This window comes from Globicephala melas, chromosome 2 (genome assembly GCF_963455315.2).
Source record: "Globicephala melas chromosome 2, mGloMel1.2, whole genome shotgun sequence".
NCBI classification, from domain to species: Eukaryota; Metazoa; Chordata; class Mammalia; order Artiodactyla; family Delphinidae; genus Globicephala; species Globicephala melas.
In genome coordinates, this window is record NC_083315.2 from 148,388,346 (window position 1) to 148,411,362 (window position 23,017).

At 40.3% G+C, this 23,017-nt stretch overlaps 2 protein-coding genes across 7 annotated transcripts in view; both read left to right on the plus strand.

The window, feature by feature from the left end:
* RBM25 (RNA binding motif protein 25) overlaps positions 1 to 5,625 on the plus strand; it is a 54,398-nt gene extending 48,773 nt beyond the window's left edge. For all 3 annotated transcript variants that reach the window (XM_060295003.1, XM_030831609.2, XM_070044984.1), the window contains one exon: positions 1,770 to 5,625. In XM_060295003.1, the coding sequence (XP_060150986.1) occupies positions 1,770 to 1,862 (93 nt within the window). In that variant the 3' untranslated portion in view covers positions 1,863 to 5,625. The remainder of the gene's footprint in view (positions 1 to 1,769) is intronic.
* Positions 5,626 to 12,660: 7,035 nt separating this feature from the next.
* Positions 12,661 to 23,017, plus strand: part of PSEN1 (presenilin 1) — a 75,050-nt gene continuing 64,693 nt past the window's right edge. Inside the window, exons 1-3 of one of the 4 annotated variants that reach the window (XM_030831610.2) lie at positions 12,661 to 12,797; positions 21,240 to 21,321; positions 21,414 to 21,553. In XM_030831610.2, coding sequence (XP_030687470.1) covers positions 21,467 to 21,553 — 87 coding nt within the window. In that variant the 5' untranslated portion in view covers positions 12,661 to 12,797; positions 21,240 to 21,321; positions 21,414 to 21,466. The remainder of the gene's footprint in view (positions 12,798 to 21,239; positions 21,322 to 21,413; positions 21,554 to 23,017) is intronic. The other 3 variants (XM_030831611.2, XM_060295004.2, XM_060295006.2) reach the window with 3 other exon arrangements.

Genomic DNA, 23,017 nt, shown 5'->3' on the forward strand with positions numbered 1-23,017 from the left:
CAGTCCTTAGGGATACAATCTGAACTTCCTTGACCTTCCAGCCTGTTCACAAAGTTATCCTTGAGTGAAGAGAGGGTTTTGTAGTTAGGCCTGAGTTAAGGAATTAAAAAAAAAAAATCAGGAAATTCCTGGCAGTCCAGTGGTTAGGACTCTACACTTTCATTGCCAAGGGCCCAGGTTCAATAAATACCTGGTGGGGGGACTGAGATCCCACAAGTCATGCGGCCAGGAAAAAAAAACAGTGTTCTGGTTTGTGGCCTTGGCAGAGGTATGATCACTGTTGGTGAAGATGTCATGTGTCACTATTAATCCGTTTTGATCTGTTGAAACAGTTTGATATTTAGAGTATAATTAAACTCTACTGCTTATTCGCTTATATTGTTTTTGATTATTTTCTGGCTCATTGTTGATCAGAGTGGGAGGAAACCAATTGAGTTGGTGTTGTCAGCCAGTTCTGGTAATAGCTCATGTACCCTCTAAATATTTCTTGAATAAATGAGATGGAAATTTTAACTCAAGTAGTATTTTGCTCTTATTAGAAATCTTTTTCAAACTGTACCTTTCCTCATTTTATGTAAGTTAATGAACTTCGGTTGCATTTTTGTTTGTCCCTGGGTTCAATTCCTCATTAATTAGTGTTGCAGCGTAGTTCATTTTTTTTTGGCTGTGGGATCTTAGTTCCCTGACCAGGGATTGAATCTGCGCCCTTGGCAGTGAGAACGTGGAGTCCTAACCACTGGACCACGAGGGAATTCCCACAGCAGTTTTTTTTAAACTATGGGTTAAGTCTGGCTCATAGATGTCTTATTTAAGTTCTTTATTTGTCATCACTGAGAAATGTAAGGAAATTTCTCAGGAAAATCCATTTCTGGCTTGTTTTAGGTACTTACTGATTGTAATAATAAGCACTCTTCAAAGCACTTGGTACATATCAACTCTTTTAATTCCCACAGCAGAAGCAGTATGACATAGCTACTATAACCTCTGTCTTACAGATGAGAGAACTGAGGCTCATTGTGATTAAGTAACCCAACCAAGAATACGTAACTAATAAGAGGTAGAAGAGCTATTTGAATCTAAGTAGTCTGGCTAGAGATGTGGTTTGCTTAACTCCTAACCTGGCCTGCTTCTCCAGAGTCTTGGCAGCATTAGGCCAGATGCCATTATGACGGTGGTACCCTGGAACTCAGTCATTGCTGCCTTCTGTAGAAGGAAGCATGCTATTCCAGTTTACTGCACAGCAGCCCTGGTGTAGAGTGCCACATATGTGTGGGTGATGAGGGCAGGAGTAGTGCAGTGGTGAGGACATGATGCAACTAACTCATACGTAGATAGAAAAAATAACTTGATTTGCCAAGGAGAAAAAAACTTTTATTTATTCAATAGTCTTGTGTCCCTTGTGATGATAGTGTTCACTTTGTTTACTCTATCCCAGATATTATATTAAAATGCTACACATATATTCTCATTTAATATTTCAGTGTCACTTATGTAATAAGTGCTAAATAAATGTTAAGATTGTGAGGTTCTTGGGGAGGGGTAAATGAGATACTCTGTATTAAGTATTATGTAGTTACATAACCAGTTCTGTCTAAATTACTGTGTTCTTTATAACATTTGCTTTCCTCAGGAAGTAGTTTTTCAAGACATGTATAAATAAATGCTTGTTGGTAGATAAAAGCCTTTTTTATTCCAGTTACCTTGTTGGGAGATGCTTATGATTGCTTCTCTTACGTGTGTGACTGTTTTTTGTCTTGTTCCTTTTCTAGGTACTTGATGAAGAAGCAGAAGTTTTTATAGTCAAGATGTGGAGATTATTGATATATGAAACAGAAGCCAAGAAAATTGGTCTTGTGAAGTAAAATTCTTTTTACATTTAGAGTTCCATTTCAGATTTCTTCTTTCCCACCCTTCACAGGACTTTAATTTTTTTTTTTTTTTGTCTTCAAAGACGTTTGTGAGATCTGTAATTTTTTTTTAATGTAGAAAATGTGAATTTTTTTTGTCCTCTAATTTGTTAATGCCATGTGTACTCCCTTGGTTGTAAAGACATCTGAATCCTACCATGGTTCTCTTTATACTCACCAGGTACAAATTACTGGTATGTTTTATAAGCCGCAGCTACTGTACACAGCCTATCTGATATAATTTTGTTCTGCTGATTTGTTCCTTGTAAATATTAAAATGACTCGCCAATTCTTTTGCAGAATTGCACTTAATATTGAACTGTACTGTATAGGCACCAACATGAACAATTTTAAATTGAAAGAATACCAGTCATACCTATTACCCTTACCCCCTTGATCAAAAATGGCAGGCCCTCATGATGGCATGGAATTTAAAATTAGAGTGCGAAAAGGTAGCAGACAATCCATTCCTACTGTATCTCTGTATGAATGTGTTTGTGTGAATGTATGTATAAAGTCTTACTTTTCCCTAATTTGCTTTGGAAGTTTCCCTGAAACATTTCCTAGTTGAAGACTAGAATTGTAAAGGAAACATGGTATTGTGCCAACCCAAATGTCTGGGATAATTAGATTATTAGTCTCCCGGAGTATAGTATTCTCTTGTGGCAAGCAACAGTTTGTTGAACGGAATGGGTTTTTCTGTTGAAAGCTGGCTGCGTCAGCCTCTCTTTTAAGGGAGTGTGAGTCATAGTGGTTTTCCCCCCTGATTTCATTGTTCAGGTATGAGGCAGATCCTTAGATTCTGGAGAGCTTTATTTAATGCATTTTTTGCACTAATTGGCCCTTAGTTTAATTTTGTACCCCTTTGTTTAAAAAAAAAAAGCTTCATTCAAAAAGCTTAAGTGAAAAAAATCTTTTTTAAAAATAAGCAAAATAAAAAATTAGGCAATTTTACAGACTAGGAATGTTTGACAAAATACAATAGGAATTTATCATGGCAATTTACAAAGTTTACATCTTATTTCTGAGGATAAAGTAAATCATTTAAAGCAGTTACCACTAGTTTTTTGTTTTGTAAAGGGTTTCTATCTTGTGTGTGTATATGTAGGCACACACCTTGTTTACCTCTGCTCATCAAAGTTTAAAAACGTACTGATGGTGTTCTTAGAGACATACATGGGGCTTTCTTTATGGTAGATCAGAAATCACCAGGGAGCAAAATTACCTGAAAATGTAACAAGTTTTAAATAGTTCTTAACAGAAATTAGGTGCAGCTATTCCTGTGTCTGAGTATTTATTTTTTAAAAAGATTGGGTGGGGGAGGGGGTGTTAAAAAACATAAAAAGCATAAACTGAGCTTGAGTTACTAGATTTTTTTTAATCTTAAGAGGACATTTGAAAACACTGTTCTTAACATTGGACCATGACATGGTTCCATTATGTAAATATTTCAAATATTAAAAATGTATATATTTGATCTTGGGGACTCATTCTTTCAGAGTCTTGTTAAATAAATGGCATCATGTTGTAATTATGCGGTGCATACTAGAAACTTAACTTGAAAATATGGGCTGAATTTTTGACGGACTCAGTTTTTGAGTATTAGTAACTAAAGGTCAAAGAGGCCGTTTGCCTTATTTTCGATTAATCTAGACATCTGTGGAGATATTCCCCCCTTTAGTGTTATAATATTTTAAATTGTGGTTTCTGAAGGGAAAATTTTAGAAACATGCTCCTTACCATTTACAAATTCTTTTACTAGCCTTTTCTCAGATTGACCCCCAGCGTGACTCCCTGTTCAAGCAGTTTATTATGCCTCTCTATCTTTTACCATATTATTGCTTCTAAGGCATCATATTAGGTTGTTTTTATTTAGCCAGCATTAGCATGGAAGTTTATTCAGGTAGATTTAATTTTCCTTGCTTGGGTCTCTTCTGCTCTTTCAATTACATTTACCTTAAAAGGGCCCTTGTGTGAAACCCTTGGGGGCACATACCATATACTGCGTAACACTTCCAGTGAGATTTGTGTCAGGATCCCAAATTTATACGTTAACACTTTTGCAGCAAAACAGGAATGATCACAGTCAGTGGGTTAAAAGACCTACTACATTTACTACATTAACACTTTAATGTCAGTTCAAGTCAGATTTTGCCACAAAGGTTAAACTTCAAGGTTTTCAGAGTTCTTATTTTTCAGGTTTGTATATAAAGAACTGGACATGTATAAGCTGACATATTGTAGTGTCAGGAAGAATACACATAAGAAAATTTTTACTAAATTGCTTGAACTTTCTGGGTTGTCTTTACCATTTGTCCATAGGTTAATTTCAACTTGGAAACCTTAGTTTAATCCATATTGCCCATTCAGGTTGTTATAAAATTAGATGAAAGTCTTGACAACCATTCTTGATGTGGCAGTTAGGAGGAAACCAATGTGCTTTTTCCTCATTTGACCCTGTAAATAAAATAATTTTAAATGTGTATATCTGTGTACAGGAAGAAAATGGTTTTTCTCAAACTTTAACATGCAGCTGAATCACCTGGGGGGATCTTGTTAAAATGCAGACTTAGGGCTAGAGTGGGCCTGAGAGTTTGCCTTTCTCACCAGCTACCACATGTTGCCAGTGCTAAGTGATCCAAGAACTGCTTTGATTAGAACATTAAAGTGTCTACTCAGTACTAGTATTTTATCCTAATAGATTGCACTAATGCAGCTTAATTTTCTTTTTAAGTTCATTTTAAGGAGAAAAACATTTTTTGAGGCAAATAAAGAGGTAGGTATTATTTATATTTATGAACATGAAGTAGTCTTCCAAAAAGGTTGCCTGAGAACAACTCCAATATTCTAGGCTTTATTCCCAGCCAGCCCCAGCACATTTTCTCCTGAGAGAAGTTTATGTTGTTACTCACTCTGAATCTTATCATAGCACTTCCTGATATGTAATAGTAGAGGCCGATGATTATTTTGTGGAGAGTGCAGTTTCAGGTACTAATCAGGCATGGATACTAGATATGGTGGACAAACTGAGAAAACAATGAGTTCAAGAGTCAAATTGTACTAAACATTATTAACATTTTTTTCTCCTTTAATATGAAGAAAAAAATTTAATGCAAATAAATGTAAGCAGGTATACAATGTGTATATGAGGCTTATTTACCCAGCTCTTTCAAATAAGTTCTATGAATGTTTCCACTTTCTACCCAAAAACTGCTGAAAGGTTTTATGTCAAAGTGGTTAACACATTTTTCCAAGTCATATTTCAGCCTTCTATTAATATGAAATTGAGAAATTGTTTTGCTTAGCAAAAGATGGTGAAATTGATTTGTGAATACCAGTAGCTAAAGAAAGGTATTAGAAGGAATCTCAAACAGGCAAAGAAATAGGCAGTCTAAGTGTCGGGAAGAAAACTAGGGAAATTCACACGTGTATATTTTAAACCCAGGAATTATTACTATTATATTCATACTATAGACCAAGGTGAGCTTATAATATTTGATAAACTGGTAGATTTTTCGAAATGTGATTATGTTAAATTATTGAAATATTGTTTATTTGCATTTGAATGCTTAATTTTCATCTTTATTTAAAAGATTCTTTGCCTTTCATTTTATTACTTGACTCATACGAAGGCTAAATTAGGATTGGCAATCTGAAATGCCCAGGAAGAAAAGATAATTTCTATAAACAAAAATGAATAAAAATTTTTTTCAAGCCATGTTGTTTGAATTAAATGACGCTCTAAGTCTGCCTACTCTGCCTCATCATGTATTAGTTGGATAGATGACTTTTGGATTCTCTTGCACAGAGTGGTAGCTGAAATATTAAGCCAGGTAGCCCATTCGTCTTTTTGTGTATGACTTACATTTGCCATTGAAGCACAATTAATATGTGCCATTCATGTTTTAAGCTAGATGGAGTGATAGACATAAATAAGATCTCTTTAGTAGCTGAGAGTCTAGTGGTGGAGAAAAAAATAATGAGATGATCACTAATAGATATACAATGTACTATATGAACTGTCAAACTTGATGAGCTAACTTCAACGTTGAGAGGAAAGGGATAGATAGTAGGAAGCTTCTCAGCAGAGGTAGTAATATGTAGAGGGGACCTTAGAGATCACATAGTCTCTTTCTTTTTTGGCTGCACTGCAGGGCATGCTGGATCTTAGCTTGCACCCTCAGCAGTGAAAGCGCGGAGTCCTAACCACTGGACCGCCAGGGAATTCCCAAGATCACATAGTCTTAACTACTCACTGCAACACTGCTAGTGTTCCTTAGGTAGGATATCTAGAGGCCTGCATATTGGATTCTATCTAATTCATGGTCTAGATCTGCGCTGTCAAGTTTTTTAATTCATTAAATTTAAAACTCAGCTCTTCAGTTACACTAGCCATATTTCAAGTGTTCAGAAGTGATGTGTGACTAAATTGGATTTAAAAATCCAGTTTTTTGTTTGCAGTATTCGTATTTCAAGTGCTCAATAGCCATATTTAGCTAATGGTTTCCAATATTGGGTAGACATTGCAGATTGAAGAACATTATTTTGTCTAAAGAAAGTTACATTGGATAGATATGGTCTAGATGCTAATAGCCACCTAAGAGCAGAGGAAAGTGCTTGTTAATAAAATTCCCTCATAGGAAGCATTTTTAGCAAATCTTTGTTGAGGCAAAAAGTATTGTGAATTTAAAAAATTGTTCTAAACAAGTTTTCCTGTTTTTTTTTCTCATAACAAAAGGAAAAACTAGAGAACACTTCACATTGTAGGATCTAGAAACTATGAAGGTTCATTTTTTTCCCCTGTCAGTTAAAAGATAATGGCAAATATACCCAGGTGAAGAGATTTGGCTAATTGTTACAGCAGGTGGAAAAGCTAGATATTAAAGTTTCATTTTGAGTATATTCTTGAGACTTTTTTTTTTAAACGGGGCCCAGGTTCTTTAAGAAGGAAATTAGATTTAATAAAATATTGACAGTCATACAGAACTTAAGACTAAAAATGCAAGATGAGTAAGCTAAAGCCAGCCCTTCATCTTGAGCTGTTCCAAATCTGAGCCAGATCCTTGCAAAGAATGAAAACGATGTGAGAGCTAGTAAGATAGAATATGGTCAAGCACCTAGTCTTGATGACAGTATTATTTTTCATTTTTCAATTCTACTTTACTCCCATAGCAAACAGAGCAATGATGTATAAATAAAAGTAAACTGCTTTTATGTGGGAAGTGTTAATAAATTGGATTGCCTTGCTGAATCTATGGTGTAAAGAACTGGCCTTGAATCTTGACTTTATTTACTTGTGACTAGTGACTGCTCTAGCCTCTCTAGAGGCTCGAACAGCCCCTCTCCCCAAGTAGCTCTAACAGGTCCGGCACTGGATTTCCTGTCTGCTTCATCTTTCACTGCTTACTATTGATTTTTGCCACCATTTTTTTCTTTTCTTTTCTTTTCTTTTTTTTTTTGGGGGGGGGTCATTTATTTCTCCATTCCTGCTCCCAAGTTCCAGACACTTCTGGGGAAAATATAAATACACCACTGCAGAGTCTGGACCCTCTACTATTTTTCTCATTCTTTTACTGAACTTCACTTCTTAACCACAAACACTGCAGCTTTTATAGTTCTTAAACTTCCAGTGCTGGGACTTCCATGGTGGTCCAATGGTTAAGATTCTGCGCTTCCACTTCAAGGGAAACAGATTGTTTCAATCCGTGGTCAGGGGACTAAGATCCTGCATGCTGTGCGGCATGGCAAAAAAAAAAACTTCCAGTGCTATCTTAGGTAGGTATGAATGAGTAAAAGTCATTTGATTTTCCCTCTTACTTAGCAAAAACTCTCAAGGTTAACAAAAGCTTAACTTTATAAGAGTCATTTAGGCATATTCTCTCCAGTTTATGACATGCATCTTGAACCTTTGCTTTCTATAATTAAGGATGGGTACTCCTATCCAGAAGACCTCCCCCACTCACGTTTCTGGTTTGTAACTACAGTTTGCAGTTTCTTGAGCCTTGCTCTGGAGTTTCCGTTATCTTCTTTCTTCCTTCAGGCTGGAGTAAGTTTTTAAACAAAACAAACAACCTTAGGTCCTCTCCTTTTCACTACAGTAGAGATTCCACAAAGAGTAGCTTATAGTTATATGTACTCTCCAGAAATTTTTTTTAACATTTCGTTGGAGTATAATTGCTTTACAATGGTGTGTTAGTTTCTGCTTTATAATGGAGTGAATCAGTTATGCATATGTCCCCACATCTCTTCCCTCTTGCATCTCCCTCCCTCTCACCCTCCCTAGCCCACCCCTCTAGGTGGTCACAAAGCACCGAGCTGATCTCCACGTGCTATGCGGCTGCTTCCCACTAGTTATCTGTTTTACATTTGGTAGTGTATATATGTCCATGCCACTCTCTCACTTTATCCCAGCTTACCCTTCCCCCTCCCCGTATCCTCAAGTCCATTCTCTTAGTAGGTCTGCATCTTTACCATCTTGCCCCTAGGTTCTTCTGACCATTTTTTTTTCTTTTTTAGATTCCATATATATGTGTTAGCATACGGTATTTGTTTTTCTCTTTCTGACTTCACTATGACAGTCTCTAGGTCCATCCACCTCACCACAGATAACTCAGTTTCGTTCGTTCTTATGGCTGAGTAATATTCCATTGTATATATGTGCCACATCTTCTTTATCCATTCATCTGTTGATGGACACTTAGGTTGCTTCCATGTCTTGGCTATTGTGAATAGAGCTGCAATGAATATATTGGTACATGACTGTTTTTGTTTTGTTTTGTTGCGGTACGCGGGCCTCTCACTGTTGTGGCCTCTCCCGTTGCGGGGCGCAGGCTCAGCGGCCATGGCTCACGGGCCTAGCCGCTCCGCGGCACGTGAGATCTTCCCAGACCAGGGCATGAACCCGTGTCCCCTGCATCGGTAGGCGGACTCTCAACCACTGCGCCACCAGGGAAGCCCTACATGACTCCCTTTGAATTACGGTTTTCTCAGGGTATATGCCCAGTAGTGGGATTGCTGGGTCATATGGTAGTTCTATTTTTAGTTTTTTAAGGAACCTCCATACTGTTCTCCATAGTGGCTGTATCAATTTACATTCCCACCAACAGTGCAAGAGAGTTCCCTTTTCTCCACACCTTCTCCAGCGCTTATTGTTTGTAGATTTTTTGATGATGGACATTCTGACTGGTGTGAGATGATATCTCATTGTAGTTTTGATTTGCATTTCTCTAATGATTAATGATGTTGAGCATTCTTTCATGTGTTGGCAATCTGTATATCTTCTTTGGAGAAATGTCTATTTAGGTCCTCTGCCCATTTTTGGATTGGGTTTTTTTTTTTTTTGATATTGAGCTGTATGAGTTGCTTGTATGTTTTGGAGATTAATCCTTTGTCAGTCGCTTCATTTGCAAATATTTTCTCCCATTCTGAGGGTTGTCTTTTCATCTTGTTTATGGTTTCCTTTGCTGTGCAAAAGCTTTTAAGTTTCATTAGGTCCCATTTGTTTATTTTTGTTTCCATTTCTGTAGGAGCTGAGTCAAAAAGGATCTTGCTTCCAAATTTCTTAAGTCTCAGTAGTCTGTATCTCTTCATTCCACTGGTGACTGGTGATAGCCTAAATGAGACTCTGGCTTTTTAAGAGGCTACACCCTAGTTTACCTCTTAGCACTATGGATGTTTGCTCCCTATTTGGGACTCTTCTTTCTTGGTGTCTAGGATGTCACTTTAGCCTTGTTCCTCTAGTCTGTATCTTTTTTTTTTTTTAAACAAGATGGGACATATATTATAAACTATAGGAATTCAAAAGAGGCATACACTACATCCAAACAATCAGAAGAGGCTGCTTCCCTCTCCTCAATTGTTATTACAGAGATTTGCTTACTTGACGTTTACATACTTAACACTTAAACTATATTAGCTGCTTGACTTTTAACAAATCTGATGAATTATTAATAAAGTCCCATTTATTCCAAAATCCAAGGAAACTTCAAACTCATTCATGAGATATTTATTAAAATAACACATTTAGGGGGAAAAAATCTATACAATTGTATACATTACTGAAAACTGTATACCATCATACAAAAAAGGATTTTATTTTGGGAAATCAATTCCTAATTTATGGCAAGTTTTACTTTCAGAAATAAAACCACAAAACAACAATCTAATTCAATCTTAAAGGCTGCATGCTGAGCAAGGAATGTTCTTATTCTTTGTAGGAGCTCCTTTACACTATCAGGTACCGGGGCTCTGCATTTTGGTGTGATGTCAGCCACCAAAGTCATGAACAGTAACGTGTTCTAGTCCTTTTTCTTTAATTACTTCTTTGCAGTGTGACTTCAGCTGATCCTTCCAGCCACATTCAATTAATTTAGCTCTCAGTAACTCTTTGACGCATTCTCTTTCTATCAACTTTTGGTTAATTGCTGCTCTCATCTGCACATCACATTCTTTTCGGCTGTCCAGACGTTGACCCTCAGTAGCTCCGGCACCTAAGCACACAGAAAGCTAGCATACGCATTTCCGGGAAGGGGTCTAGTCTGTGTCTTTTACTGGTTCTTCCTCAGCGCTTTCTGGGTTTCCATATTCCTAAAAAGGTGAAGAAATACAGAAAACTAGAGGAAAATTTATCTTTAGTCCAGTAATTCAGCCACTGGTTGCTTTTTAAATCAATTTTATTTCCTTTTTGCAGGAATGTGTTTTGATGTATGCATTAATGTTATGTCTTATTTTTTAATTAACAGGATTAGAATGTTTCTGTTATACACAATCTTCATAAACATATATTTATTTATTTATTTTTGCGGTACGCGGGCCTCTCACTGTTGTGGCCTCTCCCGTTGAGGAGCACAGGCTCCGGACGCGCAGGCTCAGTGGCCATGGCTCACGGGCCCAGCCGCTCCGCGGCATGTGGGATCTTCCCGGACCAGGGCATGAACCCGTGTCCCCTGCATCGACAGGCGGACTCTCAACCACTGCACCTCCAGGGGAGCCCTTCATAAACAATTTTAATGATATTAGGTGAAGTGGGTGAACCGTCCTTTATTGTAGGACATCTAGCATTCCAATTTTTGCTATTAATAATACTCCATGAACATCTTTGCACAAAATTTTTGTATTGAGATTGTTTCTAAGAATAGTTTACCAGAATTTTAACACTTTCTACTTACATCCCAGATTGCATTCAAAGAGATTGAACTAGTTCACAAATGGATGGTTTTTAGCCTATGCTTGTTTGACAAATGTATTGAACTGTTTTATGTGCTAGGCATTGTTCTCAGCATTTGCAATATATGTAAACAAACGGGCAAAAATTCCTACCCTTGTGAAGTTTGAGGACGTAAGAGAGAACTTTAAAAAAAATTGTTGGGCTTCCCTAGTGGCGCAGTGGTTGAGAGTCCGCCTGCCGATGCAGGGGACACGGGTTCGTGCCCGGGTCCGGGAAGATCCCTACATGCCGCGGAGCAGCTGGGCCCTTGAGCCATGGCCGCTGAGCCTGCACGTCCGGAGCCTGTGCTCCTCAACGGGAGAGGCCACAACAGTGAGAGGCCCGCGTACCGCAAAAAAAAAAAAAAAATTGTTTTTGGGGGGTGTCAACATTTTTGTTTCCCCAACATTCTCTGTTAATAGAAAAACTTGCTACTGCTACTTCTGTTCTTAAATATAAAGTGTGTAAAACCTATTTAAAACCGGTCATGTATTCGAGGGGGGCAGGGAGGAGAGATGGCTCTAGGAATATGAAGGGTTATCTTGGGGGAAGAATTTAAGAGAAATAAAAAAATCTCATTTGGCCAGATGCCATGTTATTGATTTCAGTTTTCTGATTACCTGTGAATTTGAACATTTCTCCATTGTTCACCTTTGGTTTTACATAGTACTCATTGTTAACTTAGCTTTCAGATGAATGTATGTGTGTGGTATGCTACTTAAGGAGTTATTGGTACTGTTTTTACAGCCATTTGAATGGAAAGCTGGAAGATGCAAAAATCAAACAACCATAGAGCAATTCACTGTGTACCAGATACTATGTTAGGTTTTGGGATTACAAAAATAACACAATTGGGCTTCCCTGGTGGCGCAGTGGTTGAGAGTCCGCTTGCCGATGCAGGGGACAAGGGTTCGTGCCCCGGTCAGGGAGAGGCCGCGGCGGTGAGAGGCCCGCGTACCGCAAAAAATAAAAAAATAAAAATAACACAATTTATGCTCTCTGAAAGCTTACCATCTAGGAAAACTGGTTCTTACACTTGGAGCGGAAGAATCCCAGACGATGTTTGTTTAAAATGCAGTTTCTCAGGTTCTCACCCACCAAAAGTTTTGATTCATTGGGTAGGGGATGGAGGGCACAGGTAGTTACAATTTAAGTTAGCTTCCTTTTGATTGTGGTGCGGCTGATTCGCACTGAGAAACACTGTACCAATAGGACTATAGAGAAATGAAAGAAACGTTAGATTTAAGATGCCAGCACTTGTAGGAGAAGCACACACTGGGTCCAGTTTACGTAGAAATTTTGATCCTCAGCTCAAGAGCAGTAGATCTCTGACAACCTCATACCGGTGCTGGCACCATCAGGGGTCAGCGCGTGCCGAGAGGGGAGCAAGGGTGTCCCTCCGGGTCGGAAGGCCAACGGGAACGCAGGGTCTCCTCCTCAGTCCCCACTCACCACCGGAAGATCCACCCCCTTCCTCTGGTCCACGCCCCTCCGCCTTTGGCCCCGCCCCTCGGGGGCCGGTCACCAACGACAACGGGGCCGGAAGTGACGAAACCGGTGAGGCCTTTTGGGCGGGGCCTGGGCCGGGCCGCTCCAAAGGCCGCGATTTCACATCGGAAACAAAACAGCGGCTGCTCGGGAGGAAACCTCAGCTGCTAGAGGCCGGTGGTGGCGGCGAGGAAAGGGTAGGTGCCCGATGGGGAGCTGGGGAGAGAGAAACACACCTCTCATCCGGTGTCGACACGGGTGGCTGCGGGCAGGGACGGGCCCTTTGTCGTTGTCCGGGCCGGGGAGCCGGTGTCCTCGAGAATGGGGAGCGGGGTGCGGTCGGGCGGGCACCAGGGAACCCCGTGTGGAGAACGAGTAGGGGCGGCCCGTTTCTCGGGCTCCGGGCGCGGCGCGCGATCAGGTTGAAGAGAGGTTCCCCTTCGCAGCCTTGGTCCGGAAGTGCTGGTTTCCCGAAGACATCTCAGGGCGCAGGTGCCTTGGGCGGGGATTGACCGTCTTGCCTGGAGTGGAGCAGGAGAAAGAGGAAGCGCCTGGCGCTGGGTCTGGTTGAGCAACTGTTGAAACTCTGCGCCTTATGCCCTGAATGTGTCCTTGTCCAGGGGAAGCGAGTGGCACTCAGGGCTAAGTTCCTTCTGTCTCAGTTCGGGACGGAATACAACAGGATCTGCCTGATCGGGACTGTCACGAGGCATATACGTCCAGTGCTTTGCATGTATTTTAGATACTTGACGTTTTCATCCCGCTCAAATTCCTTTCAAATAAATATCTGCTTCTCTTGTAGGAGAGTAACTTAATAATTTTAAAAGCATTGCTTGCCTGCTTTAGACAAGATGAATAAAGTGTTCAAGGTTTACTATGTGAGATACGAATAGTATGCAAATTATGGCAGAGTACATTGTAAAAGTCATAGTATTCTCTGAAGTTTGAGGCAGGTAGAGATTACATCTGGTTAAGGGCATCTTGTTATTTACGTTATCTTTTACAATGGAAAGGTTTACACCCTCGGAGTTGAATTGAGGAGAGCATTATATCAGAGGGTGTACTAGGAAGAGGGGCCCTCTGGATGCTAAGAGTCCAGTGACCCAGTGTGCACATTTAATAACTGTTATGAAGGAGGATAAAAACAGGAAAGTAGATTGAAGCCTGTTGCATTTGGCTGATTTCAGTCACCTGCAAAAGCCAATTTCAGTTCTCCTTAACTCATTTGCAGGGTTCAGCCAACTTAAACCCCCTCCCACCTCCATTTAATAACAAGCCCTTAATAATGAAAAGGAGCCTATTTATTGAGTGGATGGATTCCCTCACCTCTACCCGCCTTCCCCAAGGTAAAGTAGATGATAGAAGCGGCATCGATCATCAGCTTTTCCATTCGTCTACTCCTCGTCCTTGGGTAGGTAGTTACCATAATTCTGGGCATACTTTCCTCTGAATGGATATGATCTAGTGCTGAATTTTAAGTTAATGGCTGCCCCTAGTCCTAGACTGCTGCGTGAATTTCCATTTGGGGAGAACTGGAGGATTGGAGTTGGTCTCTGAGAATCATTCTAGCAGGAAAGATATAACATTTGTCAGCAAGGCCAATGTGGTCCTCTTCTCTCTCAGATCCAGGTTGCCTCTGCTCCTGCTCTCCCACTACTGTTACCTCAGGTTGCAGGGAGAGACTTCTTTTGGATGTACTCTGAAAAACCTTTCAGAGCCCGCTAATACTGCCTCTCCTTCATGTGATAGATGCCAGGCAGATTTGGAAGGTGTTTTGAGCTTTGCTTTTCATAAGTTTTGTGATAAGAACTTTGCTTTAGGTACGTGGGGGCTAGAATGGATAAGAGATTTGAGGTGACTTTTGCATAATCCGGGTGAGATGTAATGAAAATTTGACCTTTGGTGGTGGCAGAAGCTTAGAAAGAAGAATATCATTATGAAGAGGACATAACAGCCAATTGAGGCGCAAGGAGTAAAGTGTAAAGTTGACTAGGAGGCTTTAAGTTTAGAAAATGGGGGAGACGATTACAGAAATAAGGAAGTTAGAGGCAAAGAACTAGTCTAGAGAGGAAGATGATGAGGAAACAGTTTGGAAGTCTCACTTTTGAAGTGCCAGCAGTTAAATATCCCATGGACAGGCCTGGAGCTGTAAACATGGGTCACTTAACCAGACTTAGCAGTTGATGTTGGAGCAGTGGAGGAGATGCCTAAGGAGAGAGGGAGGACAAGGAAGCCCAGGCAGAGCCTTAGGAACACTTATAATGGGGGAGTGGAAGAGGATGAGGAACCAGCTGAGGGGAATGAGTGGTGGGAGGAGAACCTCCATAGTGCAGTGTCATAAAAACTGAGGAAGGGAGGGAAGCTTCAGGAAGGAAAAGGTTGTCAGGGATTTTCAGTATTAAGCCTGTTTGTAGGAGAGAAAACCTGAAGCTTTAGAGCAGTACTGTCCATTAGAAACATAATGTGAGCTACAAAGGTTAATTTTACATTTTCTAATGAGCAAAAATTTTTGAGATAGAAATAGGTAAAATTAACTTGAATATTTTATATAACCCAATACATTTAAAATATTTTTATTTCAACATGTAATTAATGTAAAAACATACTTGTCTGTCTTCCCCTCTAGATAGTAAGCTCCTTAGGTGAACAGAAGCATCATCTGATTCACTGGCACCCCTGGTACCTATCACAGTGTATGGTTATGTAGAAGAAACCCAATAAGTGTTTGTTGATTAAAGGATATTAATATTTGGTTTTCACAATGCCTTGTACAGTTCCTTAAGTTGATCTAAAGCAAATGAGAGAATGCAAGTATTGCTGAGTATAGTCAATGATTTACGAATTAATTAAGTGTGAATAGTCATTTTCTTCATTAAAGATTAGTTGTGTTCTACCCATTTCCACAACAAATTTGATACAATGACTCAGGGTAATTATATCTTCCATGTAGAAATTAAATTTGGGGGGGAAAAGAATCTATAATAATACAGAACCATGATCCCATATCCACAATTCTCAAATCCAAAAACTCCTGAAAAAAGTGAAAGGATAAGCAACACTCTTTGGGTTTCACTGTCTCCCATCACCCTCAGATGGGACCATCTAGTTGCAGGAAAACAGGCTCAGGGCTCACACTGATTCTGCATTATGGTCAGTTGTATAATTATTTCATTATATAGAAATAAAGTGCACAATAAATGTAATGCGCTTGAACCATCTTGAAACCATCCCCCCGCCCCCGGTCCTTGGAAAAGTTGTCTTCCACGAAACCGGTCCCTGGTGCCAAAAAGGTTGTGGACCGCTGCCTTAGAGCATTAGCTCTCGGTCTGCTTAAAGGGGACAGCTAAGACAATTCTGCTTTGCTTGTCTTGTTCTGGGGCCCAGACTGAAGGGGCAGTGGCTACCCAAAGTAAGTTCTTCACAAGGGAACAGCAGAAGTACAGAAGGCAAGGCCACCTGCACAAGCACAGTTTAACTGTCTGTGCCACATCTGCCCAAATCCCATCGACCAAAGCAAGTCATAAGATTGTGCCCAAAGGCCTGGAGTGGGTAGTAGACTGCACCTACCTTGAGGCCAAAGCAAGTCACAGAGCCAAGCGCAACATCACTGGAGAGAAGTATTCCTCCCTTGGGGATGCTGGGGGAGGGAGTGAATATTTGCTGAATAATAATCTAATCTACCACAGATGGTTCACAGAAGTAGAGTGGGAAGGAAGGAGGGGAAAAAAATCACCAAATAGGATGTATCACTATCCTTGCTCTTTTTAGAGCCTACCACTTTCACAAAGCCTCTTGTAGGGCTGGGGAAATTATTTGCTCCTGGCCTCTTAAAATTCTGAGGGTCTTTCTAGGCTGTATTCCTGAAGTTTTAAATTAATTTCAAGTTATTTTTATTTATTTTAATTTGTTACCTTGGATGGGCTTCCCTGGCAGTCCAATGGTTAAGACTCCGCACTTCCAGTGCAGGGGGCACGGGTTCAATCCCTGATCAGGGAACTAAGATCCCACATGCCGCGTGGCATGACCAAAAGAAAAAAAAAATTGCTACCTTGGGATGTAGTGAGAGACAGAAATGTACTTTTCTGTTGGTGTTTCCTTAAACGGAATTTTTAATAAGCTCCTTTTTGGGATTTTAAACACTGCTCCTGTGATACTTTTCGAAGTGCTGATGGATAGGTTTTCTGGCTAGACAGACTCTTCTGTTCAGCACATCTGAACTTCGAGATTATTTGTATTCTCTTGGAGCTTTTTTTTAGTCTTTGTATACAATAAAAAGAAATTGTAGTTGCCCATCAGAGAAGGATTTTTTTTTCCTTTTGTCTGATTGAGCAAGTGTCTTGAGAAAAAAGGAATGGATGGCAGTGAATTCGAGTGTTGTGCTGTATCAGTCTCAGAAAATCTTTAGCAGTTGGCCAGAGAGAGAAAACACCAAAATCTACTTACATTCCTACTCCCACTCCCTATGCAATCCAGGTCACATGAAAGATCCTCACTTCCCAACAACTATCTTTTCTTGCTCTCAGGGCACTGTTAAGAATGTTACAAAGTCCACTGGTGTCTTTTGCCACGCTGCGGGAACAGTGGGTCCAGGAACAGTGGGTCGTTGGCTTTCTCCGTGCAGTCACTCCGTGCAGTCATCAATTGTTTTCAGCTGTTACTGGACCAGAATCAAATCCAGCTTTGCCTGCCCCTTTCTTTGTACCAACAATGATTGTCTGTTCACCAGACCTGACTGAAGACCTAGCTAACCCTGTTGCCAACCTTTGCTTCCTACTAAGCTCCATGTAAAGAGCAGCTCTTCCAGGGAGCGTCACCCTGCAGCATTGTGTAGTGGAGGCATGAGCTTTCTCCTGTTGAACTGGCAAACACCTGGGCTGGGCATCAGAAGATCTGGGTTCTGGAACTGGTGTTACTTGCCTCATAATTGTACACTGACAAATTCTTTCACCTTGCCTGAGCCTTAGTGTTTTACATGTAAATACAGATGTGTCTTTTAAATACAGTCGTCCCTTGTGGTTGAGGGGGTGGGGGTGGAGGAGAAGTGGTTTCAGGACTCCCACCACCCCCCACCCCCATGGGCACCAAAATCCTCAGATGCTCAAGTCCCTTATATAAAATGGCATAGTATTTGCATGTAGTCTACACACATCCTCCTGTATACTTTAAATCATCTCTAGATTACTTATAATACCTAATACAATGAAATGGTATGTATATAGTTGTAAATACAATGTAAATACTATTGTAATTATTTGCTGGCACAAGCAAATTAGGTTTTACTTAATTTTGGAATTTTTTTCAAATATTTTTGATCTGCAGTTGGTTCAGTCTGGGTCGACTGTAGTATTGGAATATGTTAAAGTGACTACTGTTTTATAGATGATTCTTACAAGATTCGTCTGAGAAAGCTCCAATATGATAATCAGTTTGTGTGATTTCTTTTAATAGTTGGACAGATCCTATAAGCATAAGATTAATAATGGGAACCACTTAAATTAAAATGACCAGATTCTCATTATAGCTTATCTTTAAAAAAAAAAAAAAGAAGTACCAGGACTGTTATATTGGGAATGCTTTTGAAACTAGTTTTTTTTCTTTAATAAATTTATTTTATTTTATTTATTTTATTTTTGGCTGTGTTGTGTCTTCATTGCTGCACACGGGCTTTTCTCTGGTTGTGGCGAGCGGGGGCTACTCTTCGTTGCCATGTGCAGGCTTCTCATTGCGATGGCTTCTCTTGTTGTAGAGCACGGGCTACAGTAGTTGTGGTGCCCAGGCTCAGTAGTTGTGGCTCGCGGGCTCTAGAGCACAGGCTCAGTAGCTGTGGCGCATGGGCTTAGTTGCTCGGCGGCATGTGGGATCATCCTAGACCAAGGCTCGAACCCGTGTCCCCTGAATTGGCAGGTGGATTCCCAACCACTGTGCCACCAGGAAAGCCCTGGCACTAGTTTTTAATTTCTAGTTAGACCAGTTATTGAAGTTTAAGATCTCATTTACTACTTTTTTTTTTTAAGATCTCATTTATGTCAAAGCAATAGTTTTACTAGTAATAAAAATCAGCTCAGTGTGTCTTAATGCTCACTGTTATAAACTCCTAGATGGCAGGGATGAAATTTTATATAGAGGCAAAGTAGTGTAATACGTGAACCTTTGCTTTGCTCCTTTGCTTACTGAATGTGACTTTGGGCACGTTCATGAACTTCTGTGTGCCACGTTGTTTTCATCTGTAAAATGGGTAAAGTGAACATAATTAATTAAATCCTCTCAGTGTCTGTCTTTGAGTTTTGATGTAAGTAGACAGCCAGTAAACTCCTGTTTAGTGAATGAACAATCACTTTTCTTCTGCTCATATTGTACCTGTAAATGTACTACACTTTATTTACTTTTTATTTATTTTTGCCTGCAGCGCCTTTTCTTGCCTTTTGCTTGTTTCATTTGGCTAACACTGTCTTGCTTACTTGGTTTTGTTTCTGAGGGATTGTATGAGAATATCAGTGACAGATTTCTAAGGGTTTTTTTGTAATAGAACTGTACTTTAAATGACGTGGTATAGTCTTCAGAGCAGCCAGTGGAGGTAACCAGTTACAACTTTTTCTGTTTGCCATCCTGTGGCATTTCTGCATTAGCTGAGGTAGTAGGTGCTGTACTAAATGTTTTTGTGAAAAAGAAGGGAATAATATGTGCTGTGTTGCTGATCATTAATGCTACATTAATGTTAAATTTTCAATTAGATAGTCAACTTTTAAAAATATAGAAGCATAGGTCAGGACGTTTACTTTCAATACTTTGAAAATATAACTGTTCTATTGGAATCCACCTCCCTTTTGGGTAAGCTAACATACATATTGCCAAACCCTAAATATAGGTTTACACCCACAAAAATCTATTTGACTTTTTTAATTGAAGTATATAGGAATGTGCACAGATCGTAGGTGTACAACTCAGTGAATTTTCACAGACTGAAACCCCTGTGTAACTAACACCCAGATCAAGAAACAAAGCATTACCAATACCCCCAGAAGCTTCTTGTGTACCCCCTTCCAGTGATTAACCCCCATAAAAGTAACTATTGAATCTATTCTTAATTTTAATTCATTTTATTTTTAAAACAAATTAATATTATATATTTAAAACAGAATTGCATAAGTACATCATGTTTAGTTAATATTAATTAGCAATCCTCTGATCTCATACCAGCTAACTATGGGCTGAAGTTGGAGGGGAGGAGAAAGGTAGGCACAGTATTTATTTATTTTATTATTATTATTTTTTAAATATTTATTTATTTATTTGGTTGTGCTGGGTCTTAGTTGCAGCAGGCAGGCTCCTTAGTTGTGGCTGATGGGCTCCTTAGTTGTGGCTCACCCGGCTCTTTAGTTGTGGCATGCGAACTCTTAGCTGCAGCATGCATGTGGGATCTAGTTCCCTGACCAGGGATCAAACATGGGCCCCCCGTGGAGCGCGGAGTCTTAACCACTGTGTTACCAGGGAAGTCCCAGGCACGGTATTTAAAAGCATGTAGGATAGGGACTTCTCTGGCGGTCTGGTGGTTAAGACTCTGCGCTTCCACCTCAGGGAGCGGGAGTTTGATCCCTGGTGGAGCAATTAAGATCCTGCATGCCGCATGGCGTGGCCAAAAAAAAAAAAAAGCATGTAGGATAAAAGGGAAAGCATACCTTGATTAAGAATTTGTCATGATTTGAATGATCCAAATATAGGTCATTAAAGGTTAATTGGAAGTCAATACCTTTACTAGAGGAAAAAGTTGCTTTATGTGTTTTTGATGAAAAAATCATTAGAATAAGAAAGTAGAATATTTAGAGTGTAGAAGTTCCTGAAGTTAAAAGTAAAAATGAAACAAGACATTAACAAAATGCTTTCATGTAAATATGTACATGGTAATGTTTTGGATACTATAAGTGAATTAGAATACTGCTTAGGTATGCAAACAGATTTTTTTCCTTCTATATTTCTGAAGACTTTCAATGAAAAGCATAGTTGAAGTCATAAGGAATCGGCTGATGGAAATTCAGGTAGACAGGCAAATGAGAATGTGGCCCCCAGGAGGCTGAAGTGTGGGAGACAGAATGGTGTGTGTAAGCAAGGCTGTGCCAGGATGCAGAGTAGAGGCTGGGAGTTAGGAGTCTGCGATTTTGGTCCTGGTCTGCCCAGTTGTGTGCTTTTAAGCAAGTCACTCAACTTGGGTGCCCTTTTGCTTTTGTAAAATAGATATGTTACCTGTTTACCCTGTCTTGGGTCATTGTGGTAAAGAAAAAAAAATGAGATGATAAAAAGAAATTTTGCAAAATTAAAAGCACTAGACAAATAATTTTATGGTGATGTAAATTAGGTGGGATTGGAAGAGGGATGTTGATGAGAACATTCTTTAAGATCATTTAGCTCCCTTTGCTCTAGATCTGAAATCATTAGATATCATTCTGATTGAAAATATTTGGTTTCTCAAGTAGATCTACTCCTTACCAAGAGGTATCTTGAGCTGACAAAAGTTTGTCAGTTGAGGGTCCTGGCAAATTAATACATTACTGGTTTACAAATTAGTCTTATAAGTATTTAATTGGTGTGAATGGATTTGCTAGGATTTGACCAACTCTGGGTAACCCAGTAAAATTCTATTTCAGACCTAATCCAGGAGCCTGCAAGTGACAGCAGCCTGTGAGGTCCTTAGAAAGCTTGGCCTGGAGGATAACACATGAAAGAAAGGTTTGTTTTTGGTGAAAGTAACTTATGAAAGTGTTTCAAAATAAAAGTATAACTGTAATGCACAAAAGACTGTTTTCTTTTTCCCTTTTCAGAACCCCAAGAGGCTCTGTTTTCTGTGAAAAAGTATTTCTATACAGTTGCTCCAATGACAGAGTTACCTGCACCCTTGTCCTACTTCCAGAATGCACAGATGTCCGAGGACAACCACCTGAGCAATACTGTACGTAGCCAGGTACAGTGTCAACCTCTACAACTGCCCTTTCAGACTGTGGATTCAGTGACCACCCTCCCTCGCCTCCAGGAGAGGCTCAGGGGGCTGAGCAGGCTTTCTCTACTTTATCAAATTTACATATTTGCTGAACTTCAAATAAGGGAAAGCATTGTACCATTTGGTGCAGGGGACACAAGGCTGTGTGAGACTTGGGTGTTGATACAGTTCCTTCCTGGCTCAGGCATCACCTCCTCCTCTGAGGCCTTTTCCAACTTCCCCAGCTATTTATTATTTTACCTAGCTTGCTCTTATTCTTCTATGAGCTGAGTACATTTTATTTACTTTTAGTTTTTCAGTGCCTAGCCTGGTTCTTTTATTTTTTTTCTTTCTTAATTTTTTTTCTTTTTTAATATATTTTTGGCTGTGTTGGGTCTTCCTTGCTGCATGCAGGCTTTCTCTAGTTGTGGCGAGCGGGGGCTACTCTTCGTGCAGTGCACAGGCTTCTCATTGCGGTGGCTTCTCTTGTTGCGGAACACAGGCTCGAGGTGTCTGGGCTTCAGTAGTTGCAGCACGCGGGCTCAGTAGTTGCAGCACACGGGCTCTGGAGCACAGGCTCAGTAGTTATGGATCGCAGGCTCTAAGGCGCACGGGCTTCAATAGTTGTAGTGTGTGGGCTCTAGAGCACAGGCTCAGTAGTTGTAGTGCACGGGCTTAGTTGCTTCGCAGCATGTGGAATCTTCCTGGATCAGGGCTTGCACCCGTGTGCCCTGCATTGGCAGGTGGATTCTTAACCACTGTGCCACCAGGGAAGACCCTAGCCTGGTTCTTGACAGTGCTCAGTAAATGCTCATTGACTGAATGATGAATGCAGGGCTAAGGGTAGAAGTCCTAGGATAGGTCAAAGGAGAGAATCAGGAAAGGGGTGTAGTCAGTGGCATGGGACACAGACACTTCACTGGCTATACACACAGACCAGAGTTGCCTGCCACTCTGTTAGCTAACCATTACAGGTTGAAGGCAGTCCACAGATGGCTTGTGAGATGACTGGGGCATCAGCCGCATTTTTAGAGGTGGAGACAGAATGGGGAAAGCCACAAGGCCAACTGTAAGCTATGCTGGATGCAGGGGATGGGGGGCAGAGGGCAGACTTTCCTCTATTAGAACCAGAGGGCAGAACCAGTGATAGAAGGAAACAGTTTCTGGATCAGTAAAAAGAAATTTCCTCACAAGTACTTTACGTCTGAAAGAGCGTAGGCTGCCTTGTGGGCTAGTGTGTGCATGTCACTAAAAGCAGTTACGGAGGCTGGAAGACTACCAGCCAGATCTGCAGAGGGTTAGTTCGTGGAATGAGCTGTGAACTAGAGCACTAGGTGGCCTGGAAGTTCCCTTCACACTCCAAAGATTTAGGATTCCAATTCAGGGTCAAAACGTGGGAAGAGGGCTTCACAAAGTAAACTTTGATGGGTGCGTAGGATTAGAATAGAG